Below are 23,935 nucleotides of genomic sequence, written 5' to 3'. Positions count from 1 at the left end.
ACACTATCCAACCAAGTGAACTAATCGTAAGGCGTTTTTCATACCCGCGTCTCTACTCGGGAGAAAACCGAAAGCCATTGCCTCTGGTACATTACCGCGGAAGACTTAAAGACAAAACGAATATTTATTTCGAGGAAACGCTCGTAGTAGGGGATGTTTCTGAGCATTAAAAACACAGCGAGTCCCACGATTTCTCAACTCTAGGTCTGGCATAATGCTAATTTTCCATCAGGTACGGGCTCCACGCCTCGGAAGTTGAGCGAAGGAGGGAGTTATTTTTTACTCAACAAATGCCTATTCTGTCAAAGGTTCTTGAAAAATTAATAAGTCATTGTTATGTATTGGGCCCATCCAATTATCGTATCATAATCATCAGTATTTCAATCCTAGGATTGGTTTACTGCAGCCCTCCATTCTACTCTATTTAATGCCAATGCCCTCAATCCTTGATACCCTCTCTGTTTTACATCCTTCTTAATTTGTCCTCTGTACATGTCTCTTGGTCTTCCTCGTGGAATATTCCCTTCTATTTTTCCTTCTATTATATTCCTAATCAATCCATTGTGCCTCAATGTGTGTCCAATCCATCTATTTCTTCTTTGCCGTAGAGTTCTCCATATGGTCCTATCCTCTTCTGCTCTTCCGTATACTTCCTCGTTCTTTACTTTGTCCATTTAATCTTCAGCATTCTCCTGCAGCACCATGTTTCCAAGGCTTCTGTTCTTCGCTGGTTCACTTTTCCAATGCTCCAAGTCTCGGAACCATAAAGCGCCATGCTCGACGCGACAATCTTGACAAATTGCTTCCTTGTTTCCAGTCTTAGGTTCTTTGAACATACTAATTTCCTCTTCTTCATGAATGCGTTCTTAGCTTGGGCTATTCTTCGCTTGATATCGGTCGAAGTTCTTCCATCCCATGCTATGCTATGCTGCTGTCCTGGTAGATGAAGGCTTCCACTTGCTCTAGTTTCACCCCTCGAATGGTGATATCTGCATTCAGCTTCTCTCTTCCGCACACAAGGATTTTAGTTTTCTTCTTGTTGATGTTCATATCATATTCCCCCGGCACTTGATCCATAGCACTTGGTGTTGTTTGCAGGTCCCGTCGCGTTTCTGCCACTACTGCGATATCATCTGCAAACCGGATCATGTTGATTTCTTCTCCATATTCCTTGACTCCTTTGATACCCAATTCTTATGTTTGTTTTATTGCCTCTTCCAGGTATACGCTGAATATTACTGGCCAGAGGTTGCATGCTTGTCTTACTCCTTTGTGTATTTAATTATCGCATTACGTCACTAATTAGTTCCTAGAGCCATGACCTAGTCAAAACAGCTCAACATGAACATATTGTAGTAAGTGAAACAAAAATGAAGAACTGCCTCCGGTAGAATCAGTTAATCGTTTTCAGAGCTAATAATCTTGTCTACCAGTAATTCTAAATGCCATATTTAAGATCTAAAGAAGCATTTGGTGGTTTCCGGCTTAACTTTATGGAATCGATTCATATTGGAAATGAATAAATAGTAACTTTGTTATTCCACCGAAACTTTATTACGATACGCCCTGGGTTTCGACGTTCAACGTCACCTGAAGATGACGTTGATCGTCGAAACCGGGGTCGTATCGTAATACATTTGTATTAAAAAATGATAAACGGTTGTAATTAGAATTCCTGAAAGGATGAAGGTAAATCCTTGTGCCGTACTCATTTTGTGAAGGGGTTAACTTTAACGAAAATATTAAGAAATTATTACCCTAGCAAACCCCAATGCTGATTGGAGCAAAAAAACGCACAAAGTAAATGCAAACACATTCCCGCCAGTAACCACTCCACGGATTAGTTAGCTTCAGTGACTCTTGTGAATCGCACTCTCTCGGGAACTCGGGGTTTGCGAAGATTTTACTCCCCTTGAGGTAAACCGTCATTCGCGCTAAAATATAATACATTTAAAGAAAAAGTGACTAAACTAGGGTCACTAAGAATGACACACCCGAATGTGAGAGTGTGTGCGTCTACGTTGTATCCTTTTCTTTTTCGTGTAATACGTTTTAGTTCGACTTACGGGTCCCGGCCGTAGGCCATTGAACACGTGTGTGTTTGTGTGCAAAACAGATGTTTGCGTCTTCGCTGTATGTTTTTTTGTTATCGCACAAAATATCGTCGCGAGTTGAATTTCGTAATTGAAATTTGAAACTGCGTGGATACCAAAATAAAAATGTTAAAGCACGACTCTTCCCAGAACTTTGAGCAACCCGAATCCGTAGTAATTATTATTTCATCGTTCAGGATTTCGTGTTTTTTGGAATTTCAAGATTTTTTCTCTTCAAGGCATGACAATAAGTGTTATAAATCTTATTCTGAGTCTGGCAACAATTGGAAGACAAGAAAACTATCGATTAAAATATGAAAAAGGGTTTCAACGAGCACCCCATTTGAAAAATCTCTTTTTGTATTACCCTTCCTTTCTTCATTGAGTGTTCATAATGAAGAAACTTTAAGATTTTTCCACATCTGTTATAGAAGGATCCCGTTTCGCTACACTATAGCATAAAGTGGAAATTGCAGTTTATGTAGCCGTTGGGATAGAGAGGGTGTGGTGAAAGGGAGTGAGAAGATAATATGGGAAAGGAGTGTGTATGCTGGTAGTGGGGGAGGGGCAGGTTATGATCACTCATCACAACAAAGTGCTTAGAGGTGGCATAGGGAAAGGGGAGCCGGTATTTCCATCATATCTTTCAATGTAGTAGCTAGTATTTTTTTGAAATTATGGTTATCCATAATTTTCATCAGGTCATGCCTGATTCCATTAAGTTTATTCAATGGGTTTTCATTTTATCCCCCTGAGTTTTGGATAAACAATTTTTCGAAAAGTATCTAACCTTCGGGTCTATTAGTGCTTACTGTTGCCAATGTCATGCATTGATTTGTCATTAATTTATACTTTCCTCTATCTGAAAACATCTATTGGTGCCCTGTCTAGAATAGGAGCTCTTTCATCAAAGGCAATTTATTAAGGCAAACCAAGTCCTTATCCTAAGTAATAAAATTGATGTTTTCATTTATATACCCCCTCAATAATAATTTTGGAATGTGACCAATAACTGGAATCACTTGTAACATTAGGATTAGGTGGATAATTCGAGTAACAGAAGGATTTCAGAGAAGGGTGGAGAGAATCTGGTGCCAGCTTTAGCTTTCTCTTAATGAAAAATGCCAGTGTGGGCTCTAATATGAGGTAAACAATTTAACTTCCCTTCTGGTGGTTGATGTATACCACTTTGAAAGGTTCTACACATGGCACTCAGGTAGGGATTTTGACACCTTTGAAAAATTCTGCCGCCACTGGAATTTGAACCTGGATCCCCATGATGAAAAGACTGCACCAAATCTATTACCACATTCCCGTATTATTTTTTTAAATGGCCTGGTGCACCCATAATACGTATTTCAGTGAACAGTTTTCAAATGCTTATTGTAATCAAGCCTGCATTGTCATGGAAATTTTTACCTCTAGCTTTGAAATTATTATGCCTGGCAAAGTGATCTTTTAGTTGACAAACCTATTTAAATCTAGTTCAGCTACACCTCCTTCACCCCAGTTTACTTTTGTCACTATGAGTGCAGTTTAGTATTCAATAATAAGAACTGTCTTGCTCCTCAAAATAGCCATTTACTGCCCGCATCACTACTTCGGAGTTGGGAAATCTTTAACCACCGAGCCATTTTTTTCAAGTTTTCGAACAGAAAATAATCGTAGGTAGCTAAATCTGGTGAATAGGGTACATGAAGTTGCAATTCAAAATTGAATGCATGAAATTTGGCCGTTGCAATAACGGATTTGTGAGCTGGTGCATTTTCTTGATGAAACAACACTTTCTTCTTAGCCAAATGCGGCCGCTTATGCTTGATTTCTTAGCTCAAACGTAGTAATAAGTTTGCATTATACTGCTCGCTGTTGATATTTTTTCTTTTTCAAGATAGTCAATGAAAATTTTCCTATGCATATCCCAAAAACTGACGCCATGACCTTGCCTGTAGATGAAATGGTTTTCGCCTTCTTTGGAGCCAGTTCCCCCTTTTGAATCCATTGTTTTGATTGTTCTTTTGTCTCTGGGATGAAGTAATGGACCCATGTTTCATCCATGGTTATGCAATTCTGCTTTGTTGCTGCGAAACTTTGCTAAACACTCAATTGAAATATCTTCATGATACTTGTTTTGCTTGAGTGTGAACAAACCAGGCATCCATCTTGCACACAGCTTTTTCATGTCCAAATTTTCAGTTAATATGCAATGTACTGCACCTTTTGAAATTCCATCTATGTCTGCTAGCTCGCACACTTTGAGTCAATGATTATACAGTATCACTTTATACCCAATATTTTACTGTTGTAAATGAAGGAGCAGACTCACCCTGAGTAGAATTCAGCTCAGCTTTTATATTGGGTGGGCTGAGGCCTGTCAAATAAAGGTATTGTGCCACATAATGATGACCAATTTTCTCCATTTTCACAAATTCACTGAAAACGTTCACTATTGATGGCTGCCAGACAAATGTTAAATAATGTGGTGTCTTCAAACTTGAAACATATGCTTTATAGATTGGGTACTTTTTGAGACAATGATATTTTTCAAACAACTACAGCCATCTCTTGGTCAGGCCGTATCAAATGTATATCAGAGAATTACTCAAAAATCAAAGCGCCAATATTGAAACCAATAACTGACGTAGGATTTAGCAATTAGGTGCCCTAACTACTGACTCAGAATGTTATAAATAATAGTTAAGATGTTATTTACTTTTTCCCGCCAATATTTGAGATCTTTATTTTTGGGATGTCATTTGAGAGAAAGTTGGGATTAGCTAAAATTAATTACTTAAAATAAATATAAAATAAAACACCTCTCTGTAAAGACTGCAATGCCTAAACAACTGTCTGTCACATTTTGACAGGATGTGAGAAATATCTAGCCGAGTGCAGTAGCCTAAACATTGAGAGATACCTCATTTATGCACTGGTTGTTAACCCAGAATTTTTTAGCCAAGTAATAGCTTTTCTAAAGGAATATGGTCTCCTGAAACATGCAATTAAAAAAAGGCACAAATAAAATCTTGTCCTATTACTGTTTTAAAGTTTATAGTTCAGTTATTTGGTTAGTTTCATATTTTTGTTATAAACGTATTGAGTTGTGAGAGGTACAGAATTACCTTAGCAATTTACACTCCTAAATAAATCTATCACTGCTATTGCCTAATTTTTAAAGTGGGTTAGAGATAATGTATACAATTTGGGAATTCATAATGAGAATGATAAGCTTTCTAGTTTTAAGAACAATATATGATTACCATAGGCATTGTGCATGTAGCATCCATCCAAAACCAGAATAGGAAAAGATCATCTGCCTTAAATGAAACAGTTTCTGGCATCACTTGGTGGAAATTCTTCATATTGAAATTAAATTTAAAATACTTCGCCTTTCCACATAAACCACTTTTATTACTACCTAGGTTTCGTATGGTACCTGATGATGTTATACCATAACGAAACCTAGGTAGTAATAAAAGTGGTTTATGTGGAAAGGCGAAGTATTTTAAATTTAATTGCAATCATCTGCCTGGTAGTAGTTTCATTCAAATGAGTTGGTAAATATATCTACTCACATCAACACTGAGTAGCCCATTTGAATTTACTTTCGCCATTATACAGTATAATGCGGTGTGGTTTTTCAAATCCAAACAATATTAAGATTGAGGAGTATTTATTAGACTTTATTTTTTTAGTTTGAAACTATCTAGATATGTTAAAAGCAATAGTTAGAGTAACATTTCTAAAAGTGTCAATCATGGGGTCTCACTAAAACTCAAGAAAACTCCTTATGATGAATATCTACACATTCATTCATTTAAAAAACTGAAATATGTATACATATTGCCTTTAAGGGAAGAATGAATCAGTTCTGAATTAATTAAATGCATTCTCTTGATAAATTTAATGCATTCAATATCTAGGACAAAAAACTTTTTTGTGGTCTACTAATTAGCTGCTAGTGTTAACTTGGAGTTAATTTGTGCAGTTGGATCTAAATTAATTAAATTGGTTTTTAAATTGATTTAACTTCATTACATTATATATATATATATATATATATATATATATATATATATATATATATATGTATATATACATATATATATATATGTGTATATATATATATATATATATATATATATATATATATATATATATATATATATATGTATATATATATATGTATATATATGTATATATATATGTATATATATATGTATATATATATGTATATATATATATATATATATATATATATATATATATATGTAATATTGGTATAAATGACTATTATTTGATGAAAATTGTTGTTGTAGTTATACTGTTTCCCCTAAGTTATGGACATTATAGTGGAGGTGTAAAATTATTGGAGCACCACATCTAACATGAACATTAGAACTTTTTTATCTGAAGTATATGCAAACTAAATGATTTATTTTTTCATTTGCCAATTATATGAAAATTCTTGCAAGCTACGCAGGTAAATCATAAAAATTAGGCTAGGTTTTTAAAGGAAATATTACTGTAGAATACCAAACTTTGGCAGTGGCAGGGTTTTAGGGACTCATGTTTACTTAAAAAGATGATGTATTAGAGAAACTCATATTAAACATAGTACATGCTTTGATCCTTTTCTTATTGCTAAAATGGCAGTATTATGGAAGAAATAATAGTAAGAATGAGCAATACGAAGGCGGTTCAATAAGTACCCGTGTTAGAAATGAAGAAACCATTTTTCGAAAACATTTTTTTTATTTTTCAACATAGTCCCGTTTTAGAAAGATACACTTCTCTCAACGTTCCAGCCATTTTTTTAACCCCTCCAAAAAATAGGATTTGTCGAACTCTCCAAAATATGCCTCTGTCTCGGCGATAACTTCCTCGTTTGAGCTAAAATTTTTTCCCGCAAGCCATTTCTTCATGTTAGGGAATAAGAAAAAGTCACAGTGAGCCAGATCAGGTGAATATGGGGGGTGCGGCAGCAATTCATAATGTAGTTCATGCAGTTCATGAAGTTGACAGCCGGATCAGCTTGTTGTTCACCGTGAGCAATTGCGGCACCCATCGGGCCGACAATTTCGCCAACTTATCATGTAAAATATTAATTGTTGTTCCAGTCTACACACCCATGTCCTCTGCTACTTCGTACACTTTCGTTCGTCGATCAGCGAGAATCATGGCACGGACTTTTTGAATGATTTCCTGGGTAACCACATCTGCTGGGCGTCCTGGTCGCTCCTCATCAAAAACAGATGTTCGCCCACGTTTAAATTGGTTGAACCAATATCTAACTGTGGTCATAGATGGCAAAGTGTCCCCATAAACAGCATCCAACTTTGCTTTCATCTCCTCGCATTTCTTCCAATCCAAAAACAAAAAGCAAATTACTGAATGATACTGCTCTTTTTCCATCTTAGCGAAAATCACGAAACACGTCTTACTTGAATGGCTGCCAAATCCAAACTAACCTTTAAATCAGTCTTAAATTATTTTCACTGTCGTTTGATAGATGGCAGCACATGATGATAACATAAACTTCCCTCAGGAATGCCCTTTGCCGTCAAACACGGGTACTTATTGAACCACTCTCGTACTTGGTCCATTTGCTAATCCATGATAAGCCATGGCAACCTTGTTTAAATAGGTATAGAAATATCAGTTTCTTTCATTATAGGCAACCTAAGGTAACACCTTGTCATGGTTTATTACATTTATGATGGTTGATAAATTGTTTAATGGTCACATGTCCAAAGTTTTTACAGAATCAACGTTCTGAGACCAACGTTACCACCCCTATTCTGTAGGTGAATAGTGCCTTAGTAGCTGAAAAAAGATTGCGTCAATCCAATATATAATGCCTAAATTTTTTGTGTGGTATGCTTAAATGGAGATATTTATTATCTGGATAATTGTTGCCGGAGTCTTTACTATTAATTTACTTTTGAGTTTCAAAATTTTATCATTTATTCAGGTATGTGTTTCACAATTTTCCATTGTTTGTCAAAATCTGTTAAAGTTCAAGCTATATTATTATATATATAAAGACAAATATACCGTGTCTGCTTATGTCCTGCTTGTGTGTTTGCTTGAATGTCAAATAGGTGATGATACATGAGCAGTGGTAAAAAATTGCAGGAATTAACACAGTAGGTATTATTAAGTATTTTCTAATTTCTGAACTGATATTTTGAATCATATATACTAATGAAAAAAATGTTCTCTGTTGATTTAAAACTTCATTTCTCATGTATAAAAATCTAATGAGAAGTATTGGTATGTCACATGAAACAGTAATTGGCACAATTTATATAATATTCTATTTAATTTCTTTAACTTTTCAACCATAGTACAAGATGTAGCACATGCATGATCATGACACATGATTATAATGGTGTTAAAAAGTGGTGATAAAAGAATTTATCAGAATTATTTTTAGTAGTTCTGCTTTGCTATAATGATATGAGTTAAAAAATAGCAATGTTAACAAAATAATTTGTAGCATTGTGGTGAGAAAATGGGGGCCATGCGGTTTGCTTTGTCATCTGTGGTTTCCAAGTAATATGTGGTACCAGAATAGCCACGTAGCTTGCATTAGTTGAGATTATCCAGTGACATCACTTGGGTTTTCACCTCAGTTCTCCCACCTTTGGAGGAATACATAATCTATTCTAGGGATGCTACCAGTGAGGGCTACCATGTTGTGATTAATAATACATATATGTGCTCGCATATTGCCTGATCTTATTGCAATTGTGCATTTGGTATATTTTGTCTAATGTACACTAGAACATAAGGATTTTTGAGGACTTGAAAATGAATAAATGAATAAATATATTTTAAGATATCATTAAATCATAGAAATTAGCCAGTGATATCATTGATAAAGTCGAGTTTACTCATGGTGAATCAATGAACTAGTAAATTGTGTTGGCATAATTAAAAGAAAAACTTTATAATGTCCACACTTTTTTATTGCTCCCAAAGTGCGGAAATCATAAAGTTATTATTTTTATTGATGATATTCCATGACATCATGCCTGATTCTATGAAATTTGTCAGTGTTAATATAATAAAAAATTAATACTTCTCCTGTTTCCATATTTTTTTGCACATGGACAATGCAAATGTCTGATAAAAGTATGAATCATAATTATTGGAATAAAAGAAGCATTTATCTTAAATGCTTATTGTCATTACTTGATTCAATATTAATTCACCATTAATATGTTTGATATTATCTGAAGCATTAAAAATGGTACACATTTATGAAATATTTATATTAGGTTGCTATTTAACTTGGTGTTTCTCTTATCATAGAATATTGAGGCAATAATTAGCAAGTATTTTAATGTGTTGAATGCAAATATTGCTTGCAAACCACCCCAGTCCTACTGAAAATCCTCTTATTATTTTCAGTACCAAGTTGCTTCATCATTTGAATATACTTTTATAATATCTCCTGAGTTTTAATTTGATGTGAATATGATACATTTTATACCAAAGATCTATTTTTATGTATGGTGAAAGAAATTAATAGTCATCTAATTTTGGTATTATAGTACAGAGAGAGTTTATTGCATGAAAGGGTAATTAATAAAGTGGTGTAAAATCAATTAACTTGTGGTTTTGGATTCAAGGTGTCAATATCTTTGTATCTTTTTGGGATAAGCCTAGGATTATTTTAACTTTCAGGGCGCACAGGCAGAATGCATTATACCACTGTTCCTGACCAGAAACCAGACAAGAAAACGAAGAAGTTACATATTACGAGTGTTGATAGGAGGCAAGATACAGAGGACTCCACTTACCTTCAGACTTCTGAGGATGTTGAAGAAGATGAGATAATCCCTTCAACAGAAGACACGCAGGGAGAGTCATGGCGTGGAAGGCCTAGAGGAGATGAGACTTTACCATGGCGTCGTAGTCGCAGGGGACGTCATGTAGCTTCATCTTCATTGTCAGTTGACAGATCAATGCTCAAAGAGACAACAGAAGCATCTCAGTTTCCTCCTTGGCGGCGTGGAAGAGATCGTTCATTGGACAGTGCAACTACACCCTGGAGGAGAGGCAAAACAAGGACTGAACAAGCTCGTCGTCCTTCAGCAGAGGATAATTTACAAATCCCAGGAAAGGCCATTCTTCCGTGGACTCAGGAGCAGGTGAAGCTTAAAAGAGCACCAAAAGAACGAAAAGAACCTGAAAAAGAGAAGTTGGAGGAGGTTTCATTGAAGCCGACTAAAAGGACTACTAAGGAAATACCCCAGGAATCATTGGAGGCTGTAGACCTTAAGCCAGTAAAACCATCAGAGAAGAAGAAAGAGGAAGTTGAGAGTTTTAAGTTGAAACCAGTCACCAAAAGAGTACCTGAGCTTACTGATGAAACAGAAAGTGTCACCCCAAAGCCTACCCAAAAGGGCCAAAAACCTGCTGATAAAGATCGTACTCGTCCTGATACATCTCAGAGGATAGTGCATGAGGAAGATACCAGTCTCTTACATTTGGACAGTACCATGGAAGAAGATGTCAGATTACAGAGAAAGCCATCTGGAAAATTACCGTGGCAAACTCAAGAAGATCAGTCAATCATGACAAAAGAAACATTGGAAGACATATCCAGCATTTCAAAAGCAACAAAAGCTCTTCCGTGGACTCAGGAACCAATAAAGCTGAAACGGGCACCAAAAGAAAGATGGGAGCCTGAAAAGGAGAAAATTGAAGAAGTTCAGTTAAAGCCAACAAAAAGAATTCCTAAGGAAATTCCAAAAGAGCAATTAGAGGAAGTCACCCTAAAACCTGTACAAAGGGATGATTTGGATGAAGAAGATCTAACCATAATGGAGCTAAAGAAAACAATTGAAGAAGAGTTATCCAAAATATCTCAGAGAGAGAAGGAGATTATTGAAGAAACACAAACAATTGAAGACACCAGCATTCTTCATGTTGATGAGACAGTACAGCAAGTAACTAGTAAGTCCATCCCTTGGACACAGGAGGATATAATGTTAAAGAAAACACCTCAAGAGAGAAGGCAACCTGAAAAAGGAACCATTGAGGAGGTAAAGTTGAGGCCTACCAAACAGGTGCAAAGGGAAATACCAAAAGAAACTTTAGAGAGTGTTGGACTTAAACCAATAGAATACCCTGAGGTTTTGAAAAAGCAGCCCACATTTCAAGATACTAAAACTGAAGAACAAACCACAACAGAAAAGACTAGTCATGTAGAAGACACCAGAACTCTCTTGGTTGAAAAATCTGTTGAAGATGATATACAGAAACCTACCAGCAAACTCCCATGGCTGACAAAAGACTCAAAAACTCTTTTGAAAACGAAGAAAGAGGTTGAAGAAGAAACAACAGCTACCCAAATAGTTGAGAAATCCGTACCTTGGGCTCATGATTCCAGCAGGTTAAAGCCAGTCATTAGAGAAAAGAAAGAACCTGAAAAAGAAACTTTAGAAGAAGTTCATTTAAAGCCCACAAAACGCACTCAGCGAGAATATCCTCAAGAAGAAGTAGAAAGAATTGACCTGAAGCCATATACTGAGAGAGGAATTATCTCTCAGGAGCCTGAAGTTGAAATTCAGAAGCTGATTCCAAGAAAGCCTTTTGCAGAAAAATTACCAGAGGAAACTAAATTAAAACCTGTGAGAAAGGATGATACCAAAGATGACAAACCAGAGCAAGTGACTTTGAAGTCAGTACCACAGAAACCAAAGGAAGATGAAATATCTGAAAAGCTGAAGTTAAAGCCAATAACAAAGGATAAACCAGAACCAGAGGAGCCAGAAAAGGTTACACTGAAACCAATACCTAAAAAACCTAAAGAGGAAGAAATTGTTCCTGAGGAAATCAAATTGAAACCTGTAAGAAGAGATAAACCCACTAAGAGTTTACCTGAAACCACTGATACAACAACTGTCATCAGTGAAAATAAAGAGGATACTAGCTTACTCTCTGTGAAGATGATAGAAGATGAAAAATCTGAGAAAATAGAAGCTCCATGGAGAAAACCAAAAGATACTGTTACTGTTCAGCATCCAAAAACAGAAGAAATTGATGAAGAAAGAGGACCTGCATGGACACAAGAGTTTTTGAAATTGAAGCGAGTTCCAAAAGAGGTAAGGGAGCCAGAAAAGCAAATATTGGAAGAGGTTCAGTTGAAGCCGACTAAAAGAATTCAAAAAGAAATAACAAAGGAAGAATTGGAGAAAATTGATTTGAAGGAAGTTGCTATGGCTGAGAAGTTAATAGTTCAGAAAACAACCACGTCCGATACTGGTTTTCAAGTGATACAGCAAGATGAAGATATCAGTTTGCTAAAAACTGATAAATTGGTCACAGAAGAAGAATCTCCAAATAAAAAAGTAATTCCTTCTAAAAAGCATGATGATGATGAGAAAAGCCCTATCGAGTTAAAAGAGAAAGATATTCCTGATGATACTGTTAGAGCACCAGAGAAAATTAGAGATACGGAAGATACAGACACTCTCACAGTTGAAGGTTCCTTGAAGGAGGATATGCCTCAGTCTGTTTCAGAGGCTCCTTGGAGGAAGCCGAAGAAACTTCAGGAATCTAAAACAGATGATTCGGTAGAGAAAGTAATTCCATGGACTGAGCAAGTTGCTCTTAAGAGAATTCCAAAGCATAAGAAGGAGCCAGAAAAAGTAATTACAGAAGAAGTCCATTTAAAACCCCTTGAAAAATTTAGTCATGAAATAGTTCAAGAACCAAAATCTATTGATTTTCATGCGGAGCAAGAACCCAAAGAATTAGAACCAGTTTCTGAAATTCATGACAAACCAGGAGTGAGAAAAGTGAAAAAGAAAAAGGGATTAAAGGAAAAATTTGAATTAACCGAGGATGAAGTTGATGATTCTGAGCTTCGCATTACTCCTGATGATGTCACAAAGCAGGTAACGAAATCAGAAAAAGAAATGGTGGAGGAGAAGTATCCCAAAACAAAAGAAAAACCTGGTAAACCAGTCTTTGAAAAACCTGAAGATGTAAAACTAAAACCTGCTAAAAAAATTATAAGACCTGAAATTGCTGAGGAAAAAGAGGAAATTGTCTTAAAGCCAGTGAAAAGAGAACACGTGGAAACCAAAGAGGACAGGGAAGTTGTTGAATTAAAACCAATTCCTCAGAAAATGCCTGAAGATATATCATCTGAGGAAAAGAAGCCAGAAAAAGAAAATATTGCATTGCCCATGCCATTTAAGCCAACAGACAGAGAGGAAGTTCCCCTGGAAGAGTTAGATAAAGTTTCTGATGAGGAATTTCCCAAGGAAATAACAACACAGCCAGAAGCACCCTGGAGAAGAGGTAAAAAACCAAAGAAGCCAGATGAAAAAGACAAAGATCGCCAACTCATTATGGGAAAAGGAAAAGAAAAAGATGAAATTGAGGATGATGATAAAAGATGGAAGGTTGCACAAAAGCCTAGACCTAAGTCTCCAGAACCTGAAAAAGTAGTGCTGAAACCATTCAGAAAGGAAAAACCTGTGAAAAAGGATGAAAAAGAAAAGTCAGATAGTATAATATTTACACCTGATAACAAACTTGTTGAGTCGCCTGAAGTTGAGAGGATATCCTTCAAGCCATTTGATTGGGAAAAATCAGAAGAGAAAGATGAGCCAAAGATGAAATTCACAACTAAGGAAAGATCTGAATCACCAGAACCAGAGAAAATTACCCTGAAGCCAGGAAAAAAGACAAAACCAGGAAAAGAAGAATTACCACAAGAAATTGATGAAGTCAAGCTGAAACCAGTAGGAAAACTAAGACCAGAGTCAACAGAGCCTGAGAAGGTGACACTGAAGCCAATCAAGAAAGAGAAACCAGAGGAAGAAAAAGAAGAAGTGGTACTGAAGCCATTCAGGAAAGATAGAGAAGAGAAACCAGAAGAGAAGGCAGAGGTGACGCTGAAGCCTGTCCGAAAACCAAGACCTGAGTCACCAGAGCCAGAGAAAGTGACGCTGAAACCAATCAAGAAGGATAGACCTGAAGAGGAGAAAGAGGAGGTGAAACTGAAGCCATTCAGGAAAGAAAGAGAAGAGAAACCAGAAGAGAAGGAAGAGGTGAAGTTGAAACCTGTGCAGAAACCAAGACCCGAATCACCAGAGCCAGAGAAAGTGATGTTGAAGCCATTCAAGAAGGATAAACCAGAAGAGGAGAAAGAAGAAGTGAAACTGAAGCCATTCAGGAAAGAAAGAGAAGAAAAACCAGAAGAGAAGGAAGAGGTGAAGCTGAAACCTGTGCAGAAACGAAGACCTGAGTCACCAGAGCCAGAGAAAGTGATGCTGAAGCCAATCAAGAAGGATAAACCAGAGGAGGAGAAGGAAGAAGTGAAACTGAAGCCATTCAGGAAAGAAAAAGAGGAGAAACCAGAGGAAAAGGAAGAGGTGAAGCTGAAACCTGTGCAGAAACCAAGGCCTGAGTCACCAGAACCAGAGAAAGTGACACTGAAACCAATCAGGAAGGATAAACCAGAGGAGGAGAAGGAAGAAGTGAAACTGAAGCCATTCAGGAAAGAAAGAGAGGAGAAACCTGAGGAAAAGGAAGAGGTGAAGCTGAAACCTGTGCGGAAACCAAGACCTGAGTCACCAGAACCAGAAAAAGTAACACTAAAACCAATCAAGAAGGATAAACCAGAAGAGGAGAAAGAGGAGGTTAAACTGAAGCCATTCAGGAAAGAAAGAGAGGAAAAACCAGAAGAGAAGGAAGAGGTGAAGCTGAAACCTTTTGGAAAACCAAGACCCGAGTCACCAGAACCAGAGAAAGTGGCACTTAAACCTATCAAGAAGGATAAACCGGAAGAGGAGAAAGAAGAGGTGAAGCTGAAACCTTTTGGAAAACCAAGACCTGAGTCACCAGAACCAGAGAAAGTGGCACTTAAACCTATCAAGAAGGATAAACTGGAAGAGGAGAAAGAAGAGGTGAAGCTGAAACCATTCCGAATACCAAGACCTGAGTCACCAGAACCAGAGAAAGTGGCACTGAAGCCATTCAAGAAGGATAAACCAGAGGAGGAGAAGGAAGAAGTGAAACTGAAGCCATTCAGGAAAGAAAGAGAGGAAAAACCAGAAGAGAAGGAAGAAGTGAAGCTGAAACCTGTCCGGAAACCAAGACCCGAATCACCAGAGCCAGAGAAAGTGACACTGAAACCAATCAAGAAGGATAAACCGGAAGAGGAGAAAGAGGAGGTGAAACTGAAGCCATTCAGGAAAGAAAGAGAAGAGAAACCAGAAGAGAAGGAAGATGTGAAGCTGAAACCATTCCAAAAACCAAGACCCGAGTCACCAGAACCAGAGAAAGTGACTCTTAAACCAATCAAGAAGGATAAACCGGAGGAGGAGAAGGAAGAAGTGAAACTGAAACCATTCAGGAAAGAAAAAGAAGAGAAACCAGAAGAGAAGGAAGAGGTGAAGCTGAAACCATTCCGAAAACCAAGACCCGAATCACCAGAGCCAGAGAAAGTGTCACTGAAACCAATCAAGAAGGATAAACCTGAAGAGGAGAAAGAGGAGGTAAAACTGAAGCCATTCAGGAAAGAAAGAGAAGAGAAACCAGAAGAAAAGGAAGAGGTGAAACTGAAACCTGTGCGGAAACCAAGACCTGAGTCACCAGAACCAGAGAAAGTGACACTGAAACCAATCAAAAAGGACAAACCAGAAGAGGAGAAAGAAGAGGTGGAACTGAAACCATTCAGAAAAGAAAGGGAGGAAAAACCAGAAGAGAAGGAAGAGGTGAAACTGAAACCTGTGCGAAAACCAAGACCCGAGTCACCAGAGCCAGAAAAGGTTGTTCTAAAACCTTTCAAACGTGATGAGATAAAGAGTGAGGAAGATAGGACTTCTGAAATAGTTACAGATGAGCTTACAAAAACTGATATTTCAATGGTCAAAGAGGAAACTATTCTTCCATGGCGACGTGGTAAAAAGGTAACAAGTGAGGTTGAGAAAAGAGAAGATAAGCAACCAGAGGTATTAGAAAAACCAGATATTTCAGAACCATTGGTTCCCAAACCAGAAAGTCTTGAAGAAAAGCCAAAAGTTCCTTGGAGACGAGGGAAGAAAATATCCGAGGTAAAAACTGAAGCTGGTCAAGTGACTCTGACTTCAATCGTAAAAGAGGAACTCACAGTTTTGGAATTGAAAGAAGAAAGTACACTTCAAAAAGGTGCACAAAAAGTATTTAAAGACAAAATTCCAGATAAGCCTGAAGGAGAGCTCCCTGCAGTTGATACTGAGAAAGGCAGAGTGAAAGAAGAAAAACCTGAGATACCTAAGGCTCCTTGGAGAAGAGGAAAGAAGACTAAACAGCCAGATGAAGAAAAAGAAGAAGTGAAACTAATACCAGTACAAAAACCAAGACCTGAGTCACCAGAGCCAGAGAAAGTGACGCTGAAGCCAATCAAGAAGGATAAACCAGAGGAGGAGAAGGAAGAAGTGAAACTGAAGCCATTCAGGAAAGAAAGAGAGGAGAAACCTGAGGAAAAGGAAGAGGTGAAGCTGAAACCTGTGCGGAAACCAAGACCTGAGTCACCAGAGCCAGAGAAAGTGACACTGAAACCAGTCAAGAAGGATAAACCGGAAGAGGAGAAAGAAGAAGTGAAACTGAAGCCAGTCAGGAAAGAAAGAGAGGAAAAACCAGAAGAGAAGGAAGAGGTGAAGCTGAAACCTGTCCGAAAACCAAGACCCGAATCACCAGAACCAGAAAAAGTGACACTTAAACCAATCAAGAAGGATAAACCTGAGGAGGAGAAGGAAGAAGTGAAACTGAAGCCATTCAGGAAAGAAAGAGAAGAAAAACCGGAAGAGAAGGAAGACGTGAAGCTGAAACCATTCCGGAAACCAAGACCTGAGTCACCAGAACCAGAAAAAGTGACACTTAAACCAATCAAGAAGGATAAACCTGAGGAGGAGAAGGAAGAAGTGAAACTGAAGCCATTCAGGAAAGAAAGAGAAGAAAAACCGGAAGAGAAGGAAGACGTGAAGCTGAAACCATTCCGGAAACCAAGACCTGAGTCACCAGAACCAGAAAAAGTGACACTTAAACCAATCAAGAAGGATAAACCAGAGGAGGAGAAAGAAGAGGTGAAACTGAAGCCATTCAGGAAAGAAAGAGAAGAGAAACCAGAAGAGAAGGAAGAGGTGAAGCTGAAACCTGTCCGGAAACCAAGACCCGAATCGCCAGAGCCAGAGAAAGTGACACTGAAACCAATCAAGAAGGATAAACTGGAAGAGGAGAAGGAGGAGGTGAAACTGAAGCCATTCAGGAAAGAAAGAGAAGAAAAACGAGAAGAAAAGGAAGAGGTGAAGCTGAAACCATTCCGAAAACCAAGACCCGAGTCACCAGAACCAGAAAAAGTGACACTTAAACCAATCAAGAAGGATAAACCGGAAGAGGAGAAAGAGGAGGTGAAACTGAAGCCATTCAGGAAAGAAAGAGAAGAGAAACCAGAAGAGAAGGAAGATGTGAAGCTGAAACCATTCCAAAAACCAAGACCCGAGTCACCAGAACCAGAGAAAGTGACTCTTAAACCAATCAAGAAGGATAAACCGGAGGAGGAGAAGGAAGAAGTGAAACTGAAGCCATTCAGGAAAGAAAGGGAGGAAAAACCAGAAGAGAAGGAAGAGGTGAAGCTGAAACCTGTCCGGAAACCAAGACCCGAATTGCCAGAACCAGAGAAAATTATATCTCAACCTGTAAGTGTTGAATTCCCTGAATCTGAAAAACAGGAGCCAGAAAAATTACCTGAAGAGCCAGTGTTACCCTGGCGTAGAGGAAAGAAGGTAAAAGTTGTTCCTCAAATTCAACCTGATGTGATTGAAAAACAGGAAGTGAATGTTTTGACCTTAAAGGAGGATGATGTTCAACCCAAGCCTGTTAAAAAAGAAGAACCTGTATCATATGATTTGTCTGAGGAAACAGCAATGGAAATTCAACCAATGAAAATGCAAGAACTGCAACCTGCTGTGGTCATTGAGGAGAGGAAGATGGTTGTTCAAGAAGGTATTTCTCAAGCTCAGGTATTGGTTACAAAACAACAAGGCAAAATTACCCGTGTATCCAAAATGATTGTTGGTGATGCTCAGGAGGAAAATGTAATTGAACATGTACAAACCAGTGTGAAGAGAAGCAGAAAGAAGGTGAAAAAGATGCCACATATGAAAGAATCCATTGAATTTATTGAACAAGAAGCATTAGAAGAAGAAATTGTGGACTCTGTTGCTCCAACTTTCACAAGGCGTCTTGAACCAGTCCTAGCCAAGCAGGGTACTGTTGCTCATCTCACGTGTGAAGTTGCTGGTAGACCTTTTCCCACGGTCCAATGGTATCGTGATGGTTCTGTGTTGGTAGAACCCTCTGAACGAGTTTCCATGTTCATTGTGGATTCTACTGCCACTTTGGAAATTCAAAATACTACTTTGAAGGATGTGGCTAACTACTCCTGCCGTGCAGTCAACTGTGCTGGTGTTGCTACATCTACTGCCAATTTGATTGTAATTGGTATGTAAATTAGTGTTTTATCCTTAAATATTGTGGTATGTTTGTCTCCTGTTTTGTAGACTTTAGTGCTATGTTGAATGACTTGATTAATACTAATAAATAATACTCATATGTTTTATGTGATGAGTATAATTAATTCACATATTGACATTTCACCACAGTTGATATTCAAATAGCATTCTATTCTCTTCTCAGGTTATTAGCTTTTAGCCATTCTTTTTTGGTCTTTCTACTATAGTAATTTACTTTTTAAAACCCTCCCCTGAAACTGTCTCTTTTTATGTTTTATTTGCTTCAAATGTTCAATGAAGTTGAATTCTGAATAGTATAGCAATAAAAGCATTCACATTCAATATATATATAATATATTTATACGCACATGTGAATGAGAGATATAATTTAAGTGCATGGTGATTTAATATAAAACTACTAAATATGACCAAAACAAACTCATGATGGTTGTCCTATATAATAGTTCCCTGGGAAAACAGTTACAGACAAGATAGTCAAAGCATTCAGGAGTAGGATATTTTTACTCACCTATAAAGGGTGGTCATGTGATAAAAGAGAAAGAAAAGTGTTTGCTAAGAGGCAAATAGCCAACTTTACCCTTCAGTTGCTCCCTAGGTTTGCTTTGCATAGGATTGGTCCCTCTCCCAATCCTCTTAAATGCTTTTAAACATGTAGTAATTACAGGAGTGCACTCTTTAGCAATATTTTAGTTTTTAGAGATGGAATCATGGTCAAATTTTGGTAAGAAATTAGTTTTCTTTTGCCATTAATATACATGTAACCCCTAACATATATCATGCTTTGAAGAATGCTCTGCATGTGCCATGTCAGTTAAATCTGATTTAGTAATGTGGAGTCAATTTAATTTACTTTTACATGTGATCATTTAAATTCTTTTTGGGTGACTAATATATCAACTCATTAATAATGCATTAGGGGCTGCTACCATTGAAGTAGTGTTATTTTTAAATGTTTTTGCCAATACCTCTTGGTGAAGTTTCAATGGCAAACTTCCATATGCACCTGAAATAGATATTTAAAGTGTAAGATTTAGTTATATCTCTAACAGTAAATTGGTTTGTGTGATATATGCAATTGATCATTCAAGTATAGATTTTGATTGCATAATTTCTTTGGGTTAATCATTTTTTGCACAAGTTTCTCCTGATTGAACTTTATAGCATGCAAAGTTATTGAAATAAATAAAAGATACTTTTTGGAATCAAACTATGCTTACAAAATTGGAAGCTATATGATACTGTTCAATGAAATAATTTCAGGGCTTGTTCATTTTTTGTGTCAGTGTGGTGAATGTTTGTATTAGAGTGTGATAAATTTTCAAATAACAAAGTGAAATGGTAGAAACTAATAAAATCTGGGCTGGTAAATTTCATATTTTTTATTTACTTAACATATTCTCTAAATGCTTATTAATGTAAGTGGATAACCTCTATGTTGATCCTAATCAGGAATCACCATTGTAGTCAAGCATACCCTCTTGACTTGATCTTTGTGGGCAGTGCTTGAGCATGAGTTTGTAATAACTTCAGACTATAATTTTTAGTGCAGAAATTGTTCCAGTATTTGATTATTTGTATTTGTTAATGTCTTTTGCAGAAGAAGAGGAGTTGGGAGAAGCTCCACATTTTACAACACCTTTGAAACCTCAGCGTGCTGTGATTGGTAAAGAAACAAAACTGGAGTGTGTTGTAGTTGCAAAACCTGCTCCTGAAGTTCATTGGTTTAAGGGAGAAGAAGAGGTTGGGAAACCAATGCAGCATGTTCCAAGGCCAAAGGAAATTGCTGAATATAACCCTGAAACAGGCCTTGCTACTCTGACTATATCAGAAGTTACAGGGGAAGATCTAACTATTTTTAAAGTTAGGGCCATTAATAAGTTTGGTAGAGCAGAATGCAGAGCCAATATTGTGGAAAGTAAGCACTCTCTAGAGTCATAGTCTGTAATGAATTCAAATTATTGCATCAAGGATGCAAAATGTAGCTTCTTCTCTCATTTGGTTCTCCCATAGGTTATGCCCCTGTAGTTGAGGAGCTTGAAGCACTAATGGCTCCCAAGATCACCAGGCCTCTTGAGGCAATGCTGGTGCGTGCAAGGGAGTCCATCACTTTGCAGGCCAAATTTGAAGGAAAGCCAATGCCATCAGTCAAGTGGTATCGTAATGGAAAGGAGATTCATCCAGGAAGGTCACAAATGGAAATTATTGTGGAAGAGGGTGTAACCACCCTAGAAATTCATGAAATATTCAAGGAAGATGGTGGAAAATATGAAGTTCGAGCAATGAATGAAGTTGGAGAGGCACGTAGCTCAGGAACTGTGGCAGTTACGGGTAATTATTTTTTGACTCATCCATTTTTATCACATTAACATTCCAAAAATGTAAATAAGTATGGTGATACTTAATTTTTTTGAATTTCTTAGGAGAATTATAATAGAGGTGTATTTATATTCTTTTATAATGTAAATCCACCTACTTTTTTAGTCTAACAAGGCAGTATGTATGCTATTTAGTGTGTCATAAAGGTGTTAGGTTCTCAATTTACTATGTTATTATGAGTGTCAAAAATATATTTTTTTCACCAAATTCTGTCTTAGTTAATATTTAGGGCTGGAATACATACTAAATACCTTAAGTGAATTTTTAACAAGTTATTTTCATTGGCTTTACTTTGATATGGTTATATTTTCAGAGCCACAACAGGCTGAGATGGCCGATGTTAGACCACCACGATTCATTAAGCAGCCAGAACCACAGATGGTTCCCGAAGGAGATGTAGTTATTATGGAGGCTCAAGTAGATTCTCATCCAACATCATCGTTTCAGTGGTTCCTTCATTCTGCACCTGTGCAGGTGATATTATGTTATAATGATGTTTAATTAGTGTTTGTTATACAGTTAATGAGTAATGCGTATCATAATTAATGAGGTCAGTTTTGCGAAATAATCTCTTAATATTAGTATTAAGATTTTTGTTATAAAGTGTACTTTAATACAACCTTTTTGCAGTCAACGGATGATTTGAGGATCACTACTGAAGAAAACAAGTCTGTTTTGATGATAAAAGAAGCACTCAGTGAGCATGCTGGTCATGTTACTGTGCGTGCAGAAAATGTTGCTGGTTCAGTTACATCACTGGCAACTTTGGCCATACTACCTGAACATGCCACTGAAATGGTAGAAGAATTTGCTGCACCATTATTTCCAGCACCACTTCAACCTACCTTCCGTGTAATGGATGGGGAAGAAGTTCGCCTTACTTGCAAGGTAATTATAGTTGATGCAGGTTTCATTTTAATCACAGTTTCTGAAAACAAATCCTTTGTGCTTAAAATGTCCTCCATAATGTTTATGGTATTATCTCCTAAATAGGATCTATAAATATCTATCATAAAATATGCTTGTGGAAGAAGCTGCTACATAATTATTTTTCAATAACCAAAAATTATTCTTAACTCTTGTGTGCATAATTTTTGCATGCATCTCCAACATTTAGATTTACTCAATGCTTCAGATAGATGTGAGAGAATTAGTTTTATGCTAGGAGAAGTAAAGTTATTTGATTCATGTTGTTGAAATGAACAATAGTTGGTGACATTTGAAGACTTTATTTTGATAACTGTCTTCCCTTCAGGTGACAGGGAAACCCACACCCAAGGTAATGTGGTTCCATAATGGGAAACCAGTAAAAGAGGGTAAAGATGTCACTATCTTTCAAGATACTGAAGGTGTATGTAAACTTGCCATCTCTGAAATTTTCCCGGAGGATGCTGGGCAGTATACTTGCCGAGCTGTGAATCGTGCTGGTGAAACTGTTTGTGCTACATCTCTTGTTGTGGAAGGTTTGTTCAATTTCATCCTTGCATTGGAATTGACATCAAACTTAAATCATGCGAGAATATGCCAATAATTTGATTGAACTTTTTTCCATGCTTTAGCATATGAATATATTCCTGATTCAGAAATAGCTTCTGTGACTGTTGGAACATCTCTTACGGCTGGTCAAAGTGGTTCAGAGGAAGATCTTCTGGCTGAAAAGGTAATTTATTATAGGTCAATCTATGACACTTGACCATCATGTATTCCCTGTCCAAATATTTTATCGAGTATGGAGTGTTTTCTTTGTTAATAAAAATGACATTGTCATCTTTTCATCCCTGACTAATGTATTGCAAATTACTTGTAAACCATTGTAAATAAAATATTTTGAGTACTTTAGTGTAATTCTCCTTATTAGAAATTTAGTTGCCCTCTGTTTCTCCTTGTCCAGAGCCTTCCTTAAAACCAGAGTGTAATACTTCATAAAAAATTAGTGTGAGCACACTTCCATAAAATTTTAATAATATGTCCATATATTACATTGAAATTTTTATTTTAGAATAAAGTTTTGACATTTTATAAAAATAGATTTTAATATATAAGAATTATGTTTATGCATATGGGCTAAATTTGTATATAACTACTCATTCATATCCATCCTTACACATATGCTGTGGGTTTTCTTGAAACAGAAGGAAAGGTTAGGACAAATATAAAGGGATAAACAAGAGGTAATATAGTTGGAAGAGTCATTTAAAGGAATGCTTTTTGAGCAGAGTTCAAAATCAGAGAAGACTCTTGAGTTCTAGTGAGGGTATCGTAATGCCATTTAGTGAACGAATATGTGCAAAGTCAAATACAAAATCACCATAAGAGATGATGGAAACAGCCATTCATTTTTGTGAAAAATGTCTTGTGGATAGAGTAAGTAAAGACAGGAACACAAATGGCAAGCACAAAATAAACCTGCCAAAAAATTTGCAACTGCTTATAGTCTTTTCACCCTAGAATGTGTGTGTGTATATATTTGTATGTACAACACACACGTACATACATATACATGTATACACACACATATTCTGAAACAACAAATTGTTTGGTAAGAAGACTACGAGTCGCTCCAAATTTGCCTGCAATGTTCCTCTATCTTTTCTCTCTCAATACACATTATATATATATATATATATATATATATATATATATATATATATATATATATATATATATATATATATATATTTTTTTTTTTTTTTTTCATACACACACACACATTCATACATACATAAACACACACACAAACACATACTCACCCATTCACACACATGCATATATTTAATTTATTTTTGAGTTTAGGAGAAAAAATGAAATGAGGTTGATCAAAAATTGAAAACTCTTTGGCCACATTGGGACTCAAACCTCTGGTCTTACTCTTTTGGATGGCTAGTTATTAGATTCAGTGTAACCAGTTGTAAACAAAATAAA

The 23,935-nt window shown here is 36.7% G+C and overlaps 1 protein-coding gene across 8 annotated transcripts in view; it reads left to right on the top strand.

The window, feature by feature from the left end:
* sls (sallimus) overlaps positions 1 to 23,935 on the top strand; it is a 249,950-nt gene that overhangs the window by 131,550 nt on the left and 94,465 nt on the right. For all 8 annotated transcript variants that reach the window (XM_071587293.1, XM_071587296.1, XM_071587295.1 and 5 more), the window contains 7 exons: positions 9,786 to 18,605; positions 20,235 to 20,552; positions 20,648 to 20,965; positions 21,327 to 21,487; positions 21,644 to 21,901; positions 22,269 to 22,476; positions 22,573 to 22,673. In XM_071587293.1, coding sequence (XP_071443394.1) covers positions 9,786 to 18,605; positions 20,235 to 20,552; positions 20,648 to 20,965; positions 21,327 to 21,487; positions 21,644 to 21,901; positions 22,269 to 22,476; positions 22,573 to 22,673 — 10,184 coding nt within the window. The remainder of the gene's footprint in view (positions 1 to 9,785; positions 18,606 to 20,234; positions 20,553 to 20,647; positions 20,966 to 21,326; positions 21,488 to 21,643; positions 21,902 to 22,268; positions 22,477 to 22,572; positions 22,674 to 23,935) is intronic.

The sequence above is a fragment of the Hetaerina americana genome, unplaced genomic scaffold (assembly GCF_022747635.1).
Source record: "Hetaerina americana unplaced genomic scaffold, ioHetAmer1.1.p SCAF_3, whole genome shotgun sequence".
Taxonomy (NCBI): Eukaryota; Metazoa; Arthropoda; class Insecta; order Odonata; family Calopterygidae; genus Hetaerina; species Hetaerina americana.
Note: the sequence above shows the minus strand (reverse complement) of the source record. Positions and strands in the feature narration are given on the sequence as shown.